The sequence below is a fragment of the Amblyomma maculatum genome, chromosome 1 (assembly GCF_055883805.1).
Source record: "Amblyomma maculatum isolate TAMU_Amacu chromosome 1, ASM5588380v1, whole genome shotgun sequence".
Classification (NCBI taxonomy): Eukaryota; Metazoa; Arthropoda; class Arachnida; order Ixodida; family Ixodidae; genus Amblyomma; species Amblyomma maculatum.
Window position 1 is genome coordinate 22,644,551 of NC_139344.1, and position 12,450 is coordinate 22,657,000.

At 45.9% G+C, this 12,450-nt stretch overlaps 1 protein-coding gene across 1 annotated transcript; it reads left to right on the forward strand.

Moving 5' to 3' along the window:
* The first annotated feature begins 1,434 nt into the window (after positions 1–1,434).
* LOC146201926 (uncharacterized) lies at positions 1,435–11,300 on the forward strand. The gene is made up of 4 exons (XM_084583642.1): positions 1,435–1,471; positions 2,537–2,589; positions 9,646–9,782; positions 10,975–11,300. The coding sequence occupies exons 1-4, from the start codon at positions 1,435–1,437 to the stop codon at positions 11,234–11,236; spliced, it is 489 nt and encodes a 162-aa protein (XP_084439768.1). The 3' UTR covers positions 11,237–11,300.
* Positions 11,301–12,450: the final 1,150 nt, after the last annotated feature.

The following is a 12,450-nucleotide window of genomic DNA, read 5'->3' on the forward strand; positions in this document are numbered from 1 at the left end:
ATGTCTCCGCAGCATAGACTGCCATTTTGTTTCTCGGCACCATTGGTAAGACTGCGTCTCATCGTCTCATTTCCAGTCAAAAAGATTAAATCTCATCTAGGCCACTTGAGTGGAGGTGCAACAACTCCTTTGATGAATGCGCGAGGTGGTGTCATTGTTACTTTAAAGAGGTTTTGCTGCTCATATAGGGCCGAGACCTTCAAAATACAAATGTCTCGAATTATTCTGAAACCGCCACTTTACGAATTGTAAAATTCAGTAGCAAGTTCGGTCACGTTAATTAGGCGATTCTTGATGAGAAGGCTCTTAGTTAAGATTCAATAATCCAATTTAGTTCAAGTGTGGAGCCGTTCTCACCATGGGTCGTTGTTCACGTCCACAAGATCGCGATTATTCCCTTTGAACCAACGAGGAACTGTAGCATACGAATAACATTCACTGCCACTTACATCCACCATTCTACTGCAAATTTCTTCAGTGGAACTTCCTTCTTTTCATAAAGACTTCATCAAGCTCCGGTACTCAAGTTAAACTTCATGAGAGGACGCCACCTTTAATTATTTGATTAACCACCAAGGGAGAAATTGGGAAGCTTGATACTGACATCTTGCCTGGCTCGAACATTAACCTAGATAAACGTTATGAAGACATAATTGTCAGAAGCTGAGTCATACACAGTTTTCAAAACGTACTGGAATCCTCTCTTAGCTGTACGACACACAGTAGCAGTAAGGCGACTCGTGCGACGCTGAACAGCAAGGGCGGCAATCGCACTGAATGCGAAGGACAGTGGGCGCCCCACGCATCTTGTCGACAACCCTGAATCGGAATATAGTTGCTGGAAAACATATGACAAACACCTAAGTAGTACATAAAATATCTCAAAGTGAACTTGCGTGGTTGGCATCAATACAGCTAATAACAAATACTGTGCCCTCAAAATATTGTAAGGCCGTTGTAGCGGGTACGGGAGCAGCAGTGAATAATTTACAGACAATTCCATGCCTAATATGACTTTTCTACACAGTACGACACAAGGCAGTCGCTACACTTGCGCGATGGTTGCCAAATCAACTCGCAAGAGCTGACAGTTGTGCCGCCGCAGTGTCGAAAAGAAAGACGGACCCAACGCGCACCTCCTCAACTCTGTCTCGGTCAGAAGCAAAATTTGGGTCTCAAAGAATGTCGCTACAGGAAGGTGTTTTCAGCAAGGAGTGAAGACTGGCAACGCAGTGCGACTCTGCGTACAAGGAAAGTCGAGTGTTCCGGCACGATTCGCTACGGGCCCAGTGCACGTTCTTGCGGTAAAACACGACGTACTATATAAGGTCTGCCTCGCACTTGTCGACCGCTCAGTGTACCTCCTCTGGCCCTGTGTGCTGTGGATATACAGACGTTTCTCTGGCTCCTCGGAACCCCGACCACTACTGCAAGATGTGTAACGCAGCTAGCACGAGCATCTTCGCTGCCGGTAAGATATCGTCCACGCTCGGCGCTGTCGTGTGTGATCTGCTGCCTTAAATATTTGTGTGCCGAGAAACTTGCTAACTAACAGCAGCGTCAGTCATCGACAGCAGCATCAATGCAATGTGCCACTTTGGAAGCAGTTGTGATACGGGATGTTCAGTTTGTAGAATCAGGTTCTACGATGCTATGGAGTCTGTGAAAATGTCCGCCTAGCCGCATCACACACGTAGGGTCGGTTCCGTGAAGCTTTTCCACCGAACTACACATTTAATTAAGTTATTCCTCGGCCTTCAAGACAGAAATACTAAGGTGACACTTAGTATTCCTGCCTTGAAGGGCCCTTTAGATCACACCAAGGATCCCTGGAGTAATATAACAGCCATGTTTCTCTTGCTTTTGCATTAAATGGTGCGTCAAAATAAGTTCTCTTTGATACTTTATATTTATCGTATCTTTTGATTCATCTGTATTTTACTCTACGCACAACGCTACGCAAAGAGCAGGACTCATTCTGTACAGTTTTTTCGCTCATGTACAAATTGCTTCTTTCACAGCAGGCATATGTGCCTTAAGGTGGCAAACTTCGTTCTTCACGAGTATTTATGCCAGCACTCCACTCATGTAGGTAGTTTATTTACGAGGCAACCACACTGGAAGCGCCCAAGCAAAGACTAAATTAAGTTTTTAACCAAGCTGTTTTACTGTTCCTTGAGTTCAAATGAAGTAAATAACTAGCTTAGTCACTGTCACTTTGTTTACTTCCTGCTGAGAGTGATATTATTGCACTTCATCGTTGCATACTCTGGGAATCATGCAGGGGATTGTTTGCAGAACATTGCTGATAGCACCGTGCTAAAATATGACATCATGCAGTGCCGGCACGGAACATTTCCAGGTTCGTTTACTAAAGAAACCCCATGGGCCAGAGATCAAGATGGAAGTGTGTGTCAGTCTGCTTGCTTTCTTGCATCCTGTCAGCATGCCGCCTGTTTTCCGCAGGACCACCAGATCCAAGAGCCATTTTACTATTCACGCCCCATTGTAAACAAAAGTACGTCTTAACTTCCAGGTCTCCTGATCCTTTCGTTCGTCTCAGCCCACGACGTTGCTGAGGAGCTCAGGGTAAGCTCACTATATGAATATTCTGTACTTGAGGCAAGTGTAGATGTATCATAAGCGGCCGCCGGCACAGTTACGTTGCGGTTTCTAAGTTTTTCGTGACTACGTCGCAACTTTAAACACGTGAAGAATCGGGAGTTTCAGGAGCCACAGTGCATCTCCTTCTTCTGGCGCTCAGCAAGACCTGTTTATTATTTTTCCTTCTGAGCAGTTATGAATCCTGGACACTACCGGATATCAATTAGCAAGCAAGATACACAAGTTGAGAAGAACAGCCGGTACAAAAAAAACATCTGAAAAATATCTGGTGTTCAAACATATGCTTTGCGATCAAGCACAGCGGACAGGGATGCGCTACGCTGTCCCCAATCGCGTGTTCTCAATCACGACGTTCCTTTATGCCTAACAGTGTAGTTCGAAGTGAAAAAATTCCTCAAGTCCAAAATTTTAAATTTTGATGGTAATTATGTCAGTATTACGGCCAGTACCCGCAGAACGTATTATGAGCTGAGAGCTGTAAAGGATTTCGTTATAATTTAAGCCACATAGGGAATTTTGTGTGCCCGTGAATGCGGCTAGTCGCATTTTTGCGTAACTCGTCCCGGCTTAACCAGCTTAGGACATTTACGTATCAAAACAACACTGGAAACTATTAGGAGCACGAAAGTAGATGGCTGCTGGTTAAGCTCGATTACCCGGGTTCCTTTGACGTGGACTAAAGTGTTTGGCACACAGGCCGTTTTACATTTAACCTCGATCTCAATGCGCCCACTGCGGCCAGGATCCCGCATTTCACGTCGTGTTACCATCTGAAGATCATAACCACTAAGTCGTCGCATTCGTGATGCGGTCGTCGTGATCTAACTTACTCTACGTGTAACTAAAGTTTTTATGCGGTCCATCTGTATCAAGCCTTAGCCACAGTAAAACACTATTGTTGCAATTTAAACATTAAGCACAAAGTAAATGGTTTAAAAGAACTTTTAGACGGGCTAGATGGTTTTCAGCTTCAGACGGCGTTCCCCCGCAGGGGGCATCTGCTAAAGCAGATGTTTGCGTGTACTGTGCGACACCACGGACCCCGAGCACCCACGCTTAGCCGTGCGTGGCATCGCCGTGTCTGGGGAAAAGGGGATCCTGGTGGTTGAGCCGATGCCGAGTGTTTGGACCTTTAAGGCCCCTCGGCGGAGGCAACACACCACTTTGGCCCACGCTTCCCACAGACGGCACCTTCGGGCTGACCCACCCGGGGGAAATCGGCAGTCGCCTTTTCCTATCCTCCCCTTCATCTTTCACGTTCCTATCTTCTACCCTACAACTCTCCTGTCCTCTACTCTCTTCCGGTTTTTCCTTACTTCCAGGTGGCGAGGGTTAACCTTGTGTGGCTGACTACCCTGAGTTACGCCATATTAGGTTATAGTTACGGTGTACAGCTGACGTGGACAGGACTTGCCTGCCAATTCCTGCCCCGTCCCCTCGTTGGGCTCCATGGTGGGTGGCTGGCGCCGCGGCCGAACATCATACATTATTTATGGCTTCTTCCTCCAAACAAACTGATCGCCTTTCCAAGAAAAGGCGGACCGATGTATCAGCCCAGTTCTTTTCAGCAAAGCATGACACTTTCCCTAAATATCATGTGATCCACAGTGAAAGCCCTGCCAAACAAGCTCGGCTAATATCCCCCTTTGCAGTATCTAGGTCTCTCACAACCATACTAGGCCCAGGATACAAAGTTAGTAAACTGCCTAGCGGGGATCTCCTGCTTGAGCTGCAAAGCAAACTCCAGTACAGCAACCTTCAGCAACTTACAACATTTGGGGATATCCCAATAACGGTCAGTGCTCACAGATCCTTGAACACAGTCCAAGGCGTGATATCAGAGAATGACTTCCTGTCACTCACCGAAGAAGAACTTCTTGAAGGTCTTTCTGAGCAAAATGTGATCGGTGTACACAGGATCAAAATCCGGAAGAACAACCAAGAAATACCAACAAAGCACATAGTTCTGACTTTCAACTCCAGCAAACTCCCTGAATCCATTGAAGTCGGTTACATCAAAGTAGACATCCGGCCCTACATTCCAAACCCTAGACGTTGTTTCAACTGCCAAAGATTCGGTCATGGCTCCCAGAGCTGCCGTGGCCGACAAACATGTGCAAAATGTGCCTCAAATGAACACAAATCTGACGAGTGTGAAGCTGCGCCACACTGCGCAAACTGTGCAGGTGAACACGCCGCGTACTCACGGTCATGTCCTTCTTGGAAGAAGGAGAAGGACATCATTACCATAAAAGTCAAGGAAAACATAACGTTTAAAGAGGCACGACAGCGATATCTTGTTAAACAGGGCACTTTTTTGTTCACAGCCAAACCGAACTATTCCAATGTGGTGGAGCATGGGGGCAGCACACCACAACAGGATTTGGTCTCCGCCGAGGGTAAGCCTCAGGCAGGGCCATCCTTGCCCCAGGCAGAAGCAGCGAAAGCTGCCCTGCCATCGCAGAAACAGGGCACACTGGCCCCAGAGCCAACAGCCCAAAAGGCTTCTCCCCCAGAAGGGAAGCCTGCAACCAACACTCCTAACTCTCCCCAAACGTCCAAAGCCCCTGAGGCAATGGACACAACCCCTTCCTCGTCCACGCTGCAGCGGCGGCATAACTCTCTAGAAAGAAAACGGAGAGAAAAACCTCGTATAACAGGACCAGAAAAACCTGAAACCTAAATTCAGGTACATTCAAAAAAAAAAAATGGCGTTCCTCATACACTGGAACTGCCGAGGTCTCATAAACAACTACAACGATATAAAAGACATTTTACATTCATTTTCTCCTGTAGCCCTTTGCCTACAGGAAACTAACTTAGGACCACACCAAAACATTTTAAAAGGACACAACGTTTTTCGCTGCGACCGAAAAGAAGCAAATAGGTTATCTGGAGGTGTCGCTATTGTAGTGCAGAATGGAGTAGCAACACGTGAAATTAGCCTCAAAACCAAGTTCGAAGCTGTTGCTGTCTCTATCATTCATTATAAAACAATAACTATATGCTCACTGTATCTCCAACCGCACCTAACTGTAACCCTTCATGATCTGGAAGAGCTTTTAGAACAACTGCCAGAACCATATCTGGTTGTTGGAGATTTTAATGCGCACTCCACTTTTTGGAGAAGCGATCAGACAGACACTAGAGGTCGTATATTAGAGGATTTTATATTATACAATGATGTCTGCCTGCTAAATACAGGAAAGCATACATACTGCTCCCCAAGCACGGGGAAAATGAGCATTTTAGATTTATCGTTTAGCTCCCCATCAATTTTTACTGATTTTAAATGGGACGTCTTTGACAATCCTCTAGGAAGTGATCATTTGCCTGCCATTATCAGCCTAACACCCTCACCCTCCATCACTCTAAACAAACCCAAGCGGTGGAAGCTGCACCTTGCGAACTGGGCTCTATTCCAGTCTGAAGCCAGCCTGGAAAAGGTCTTTTCCGAAAAACTCAGTGTTGACGAGATAAATGAAAAATTTACGGCCTGCATCATTGACGCAGCACTTGTAGCTATACCACAGTCTTCAGGAGTGGTACTGAAAAATCGCAAAGTCTGGTATTCTCAGGAGTGCAGAGATGCAAAGAAGAAACAAAACAAAGCTTGGGGAACCTTTCGCAGGTACCCTACAAACGAAAACCTCGTAAAATTCAAACAGGCGAAAGCTAGGGCACGGTACATCCGCCGAAACGCTGAGAAGGCTTCTTGGCAAAAATACATATCATCAATAAATAGCTCAATCACATCAAAAAAAATGTGGGAGCTTGTTCACAAACTGGATGGCAACTTCTCCCCGTACACAGTCCCCTTTCTAACATCTCCTGGCACCCAAACAAACTTACAGGAACAGGCAGATATTCTAGGCGATCATTTTTCTGCAATTTCAAGCTCACTACACTACCCAAAATCTTTTATAACATACAAAAACAAGGCCGAAAAACAAAAACTGCCAACAAGTGGAAGTACGAATGAAACATATAACAAGTTAATAACACTACAAGAAATAAACACTGTTCTATCTGCCGGCAAGAAGACTGCACCTGGCCCAGATCAAATTCACTATCAGATGCTAGCACATCTTTCTACACCTGCATTAGAAGCACTTCTGAAATTTTTCAACAAAGTATGGGTATCCGGGAGTATTCCTGAGGCCTGGAAAAAAGCTATTATTGTGCCTTTCCTGAAACCAGGAAAGCCACCAACGGCCCCCAGCAGTTATAGACCCATAGCTCTCACAAGTTGCCTAGCAAAGTCTTTTGAAAGTGTTCTTAATACCAGATTAGCCTTTGTCCTTCATTCCCAAGAACTTCTAGACATACACCAATGTGGGTTCAAAACAGCATGTTCTACCACGGACCATCTAGTCCGCCTTGAAAACACTGTTCGTGAAGCATTTATTCACAAACAGCACTGCCTTGCCGTCTTCTTTGATATGGAAAAGGCGTATGATACTACATGGAGGTTTGGCATCCTCCGTGACCTAGCATATTTAGGCATACGTGGTAGGATGTTAAACTGTCTAAAGGACTTCTTGTCAAATCGCTCATTCCGTGTGCGTTTGGGCTCAACTTTTTCAAAGAACTTTGTACAGGAGAATGGCGTACCACAGGGATGCGTCTTAAGCACAACTCTCTTTATAGTAAAAATGAATTCCATAAGCACAGTTATCCCGAAATCCGTAATGTATTCAGCTTATGTTGACGATCTACAGATTGCATACACATCCTCTAACGTATCTACATGTGAGAGACAGGTGCAGTTGACCATAAATAAACTAGCAGCATGGGCAGACACAAACGGATTTCAGTTTTCTCCTCAAAAAACAGTGGCTCTCCTATCCTCTCTCAAACGAGGCTTACAAACAGATCCTACACTACACCTGAACAAAACGAAATTACCGGTGAAAAACGAACACAAATTTCTAGGCGTAACTTTTGACAAAAAACTCACCTTTCTTCCTCATATAAATGTCCTGAAGAAAAAGGCTTCCAAATCTCTAAACATACTAAAAGTTCTTTCCCGTAAACACTGGGGCGCTGACAGGACATGCCTTAAACACATTTACAGATCTGTCGTACGCTCCACCTTAGACTATGGCTGCATAGTGTATGGGTCAGCTAGACCATCATATTTAAAAAAACTAGACCCGGTACATAACACAGGACTTCGACTCTCATGTGGAGCATACCGAACTTCTCCTATATCCAGTCTGCTTGTGGAAACAAATGAACCTCCTCTTGAAATCAGAAGAACTTCACTTACATGTGCCTATATATTTAAAATCAGATCTCTGCCAAAGCATATCTGCTATTCTCTAGTAACTAAATGCCCTTCTAGAACACTATTCACCAACAAACCCAATGCAGTGAGACCACTGCTCCTAAGATTTGAGCAAATGTGTCAAGAGGTTGAGCTACCGGATTGTTTACCTAGCATTGCCAAAAGACCTAACCCTCTGCCTCCTTGGTACCTGGTCCCTGAAGTTTGCGACCTCTCTCTTACACAGTTCCAAAAAACAATAACCCCACAAGAGCACTTCATACAAGAATTCCTTCAGCTGAAAGAAAAATACAGTAACTTCACAGACTTTTACACGGATGGCTCGAAAACAGATCATTATGTCGGAAGCGCAGTTGTTCAAGGCGAATGGGAGGAAATAATGAGACTTCCACAGTGCGCGTCCATCTTTACTGCTGAATGCTATGCTGTCTCTGTTGCCATAGAGAAAATAATGAAAGGAAACCTCAGGAGAAGTATTATTTACACAGATTCCCTAAGTGTAGTCACAGCCCTTCACACAAGAAATGCAGTTATACCAATACTTGGAAACATCATACACAGCATAGCAACACTTACAGATGAAGGACGAAGCATAAAAATTTGCTGGGTACCCAGTCATGTAGGAATCCGAGGTAATGAAAAAGCAGATATGTGCGCTGCCAAAGCTCGAGACAAGAAAATAAAACAAGTGCAGATACCATCTCAAGACTGCATGAAATTGGTACAGAGTAGACTGATACAAAAATGGCAGTCCACTTGGAACACTGAAACAAATAACAAGCTACACCTCATAAAGCCTGTAATAGAAGAGTGGAAATCGAGCACCCATCTTGAACGTTCCAAAGAAGTGGCTCTATGCCGTCTTCGCATAGGACACACACATTTAACACATAGTTTCATTTTAACTAAACAGGATAAGCCCCTGTGTGATTCATGCGGACACGAGCTAACAGTCATCCACATTTTAATCTCATGCAGACAACTTGAACAACTGAGGAAAAAACATTTTACACAGTTTTACAAACAACACATTCCTCTTCATCCAGCTTTGCTTTTAGGTGAAAATGCGCTTGTTGATTTGCCCTGTGTTTTCAGGTTTTTAATAGAAGCAAACGTCCTAAACAGAATGTAAGATTAAATTACATAAATACAACACCCTTAACCATGAAATTGGCGCATGATAGCCTAAGTTGCTTATGCGCCACTAAACCCAACACAACACAACACAACACTCAGACGGCGTTCTTAGCGCAAAAAAACACACGCACACGAGAGAAAAGGAGGGACACGGGACAAGCGCTTCTACATCTGGTTTACCCACTGATATTAAGCGAACTCTGCGCATGCGCCTAATCAGAAACTTGACGACGGTTATCACCGTGATGAAGTTGGCTTACAAGATCTGAGTTTCCTATTATAATCTTTCGGGTAAGCGGCAAGGTTTTCGTGAGGAATTCCGGTCTTACTTCGGTGATAGTACACTCTGTCCAAGGTTCCAGCTTGCTGTCCAAAGCTGAGCTTTTGCGTGAACGCAAGATGGTTGGGGATATATAAGGAGGGAAAAAAAGCAGTTGTTTCCGTACTACTAAGGGTCACGTATTAGTTCGCGCCCGCTGTTAGGCGAGCGGCAACTACACCGATTTGCTTGGCTTTGTTTCACTTACACTGGCTAACCTTGTGACACTCGCTGTTTGTGCGCGTCTTGTGATCGTCATCCATGTAATTTGCAGATGAAACGCCAAACGTACGCCCTCCCACACGGGTCCGAGCTACTTCTGGAGCCACTGAGGACCAGGTTTATATGCCGACACGACGGCTACTTCGCAGATGTGGACAACAACTGCAGGGTCTACCACATCTGCACTCGGTAAGCGAACAAGCATTCATATAAAATTTCGCAGTACTGAATGACTTCTGAAACAAATAATTTGAAATATAGTTCCAAAAGCAATTAGAAGTGTGAGGACCTTCTGATGAAACTATATTACTACAATATTATCATATCGTGATGTTACTATTATGTTATTATCATCATCGCCACCATCACTACCACTATTGCGAACATAGAGTAGAATAGAACCTCGAAGAGATGACCTGGCGCTTATCACCTGAATAGGCGCACCGCTTACCTGCCTTGCAGGATCGTGAGAGCCTTCTAGGAACTGAAAAGTTGGAAATTATAACATAAGCTACAGCTAGCAGCAGCACAAAGAACAAATTTCAATGCGATGGCGGCGGTTATTAACCGCATCTAGGCCTTTACTCACTGCCGCCATGCTGATTCCGGAGCATATGCTGGGAGTTGCACTTGTCTAGAACAGGGCAGTTTTCAGAGACAACTGAACCAATAACTGAAATGTTGATCCCCAGGAAATTGGTACTGCAGAATAATGCTTTAGTTTACTAGTCGACCTTCAAAGGTACAGGGAAGAGTACAAAATTTCATGGCAGTTCCGTTTAGCCTGCAGGGCGCCGCGTATCGCATGCAGAAAGCTCAGGCTGCTCAAAATTCACGTCAGCTTTCACGTCGCAATCAAGAAACTTACATTGCAGGCTGTTGGATTGGGGCGAATGACCTAATGCGCTAAGGAAGCACCAAACTTGAAATCGTCGAAAAAACTGTTGCATTCATAGTGATTTGTGTGTGCCCCACTCACCAATGAGAGTAACAAGTAGTACGGAACTGAGCTATAAGGCTGCCCACTTGGCGCGAAGACTTCTCACCTGCTCTGAACAACTTTTTTTTTCTCTCTCAATGGTCAGTGGTTTGTTGGGCTAGCTAACAGTCATCCTGCGTTCAATGGCCGAAAAGTAGGTTCCGAAAATTGACCTGTGTTAACGCATATTTTGCGCAACCTAAGTGCTGTCCTCCTTTTACAGCAGTGCCAGCAGACATTCCACAGATCTCTCCAACTCAAACCCAATGTGTGTAACTTGTACGCTACTCGTTCGGTCATGCTGATAGAAGCGCTTACGGTGCATCGGAGAGTACATCTGATCTGCTCACTGATGGCCCAACATAAGCGTCGAAAACTCAATGTGCCTCGAATACCCCACAGGTCGGCCGAGTCGCGCCAGCTGCAGCGGTTCAGCTTCCTGTGCGGCAACCTGACGATGTTCAATCAGCTGACGCTTACATGCTCGCGGCCTGAGGACTCGGTGCCCTGCAGGAACGCTCCTGTCTTCTACTACGTCAACGACAACATCGGCTACCAAGACACCCCTTTCCTGTACGACGATGATGTCAGCAATGCAGACCAGTTCATCCACAACAACAGGCTGCTGCAAGCAGTCAATGCGGTGCCCAAGCAGCCCTTCTGAAGCCAGCCTGCTGCACGAGTGCGCACGCGATATAACGAGCCATCCTTTGCAGAGGCAGCTCTTTCAACCCCATCATAAGGACGCGCCTTGCTCCATGCTTTCGCAAATATAAAATAGAAAGGAAAATGGGCCCCTGGCGCAGAATAATGCTCAGTAAGCCAAGAACAGCTTCACGAAGCCAGCTTAGCATGGTGGCAGGTGCGACCTCGAGCTGCTCTGGAAAGGTGTAGGTCATGTCAGATGGCGACTAAAAGCAAATAACTCCATGCTTTTGAAGTAACTCAGGCAGCGCCAAGGAAGCTCTACATGACCACGGCGAAACCGCGGAATATAGGACTCTTCCAGTGAAAGCATTAGTAGCAGCCTGTACATATGTGTTCCATTATCGGTTAGAGAAAACGGTAGTTCATGCTTACGTTGCGGACGAGGGAACATGCGCAATGCTCATAATAAAAGCGAGCAGCGCTACCCCAAGCCTGATAAACATGCTGACATGAGGTGAACCATTAAACATGCATATTGACGAAACGTGTCCCGAGAATTATTACGCATGCACATGTGTCCTAAAGCATCGTTTTAGAAAACAATGCCATCTATGTCATGTGTGCTGTTTTGAAGCGAAAGCTCACTACGCCATGTAAAGTCAAGGTCGCCGTGCTTGCATGACATAAGTCGCGACTGCGCATGCGCCGTAACCATGGTAACTAGTTGCGCCCTTCTACAGGTATTCCGTTGCTGCGCTCGCTACAGAGAAGAGTATAGCGGCATGCAGGCAGATGCGAGCGCCGGCGCAGAGAGGAGGAGAAGGATACTTTCCGCACTGCGCATTTACGCGCCGCCACGGAAAGCTGACCGAGTAGAGCAGGAAACAGGAGGATAGCGGCATGCAGGCAGATCCGAGCGTCGGTGCACAGAGGAGAAGAAGGATACTTTCCGCTCTGCACATTCGCACGCCGCCACGGAAAGCTGACCGAGTAGAGCAGGAAACAGGAGGATAGCGGCATGCAGGCAGATCCGAGCGTCGGTGCACAGAGGAGAAGAAGGATACTTTCCGCTCTGCACATTCGCACGCCGCCACGGAAAGCTGACCGAGTAGAGCAGGAAACAGGAGGATAGCGGCATGCAGGCAGATCCGAGCGTCGGTGCACAGAGGAGGAGAAGGATACTTTCCGCTCTGCACATTCGCACGCCGCCACGGAAAGCTGACCGAGTAG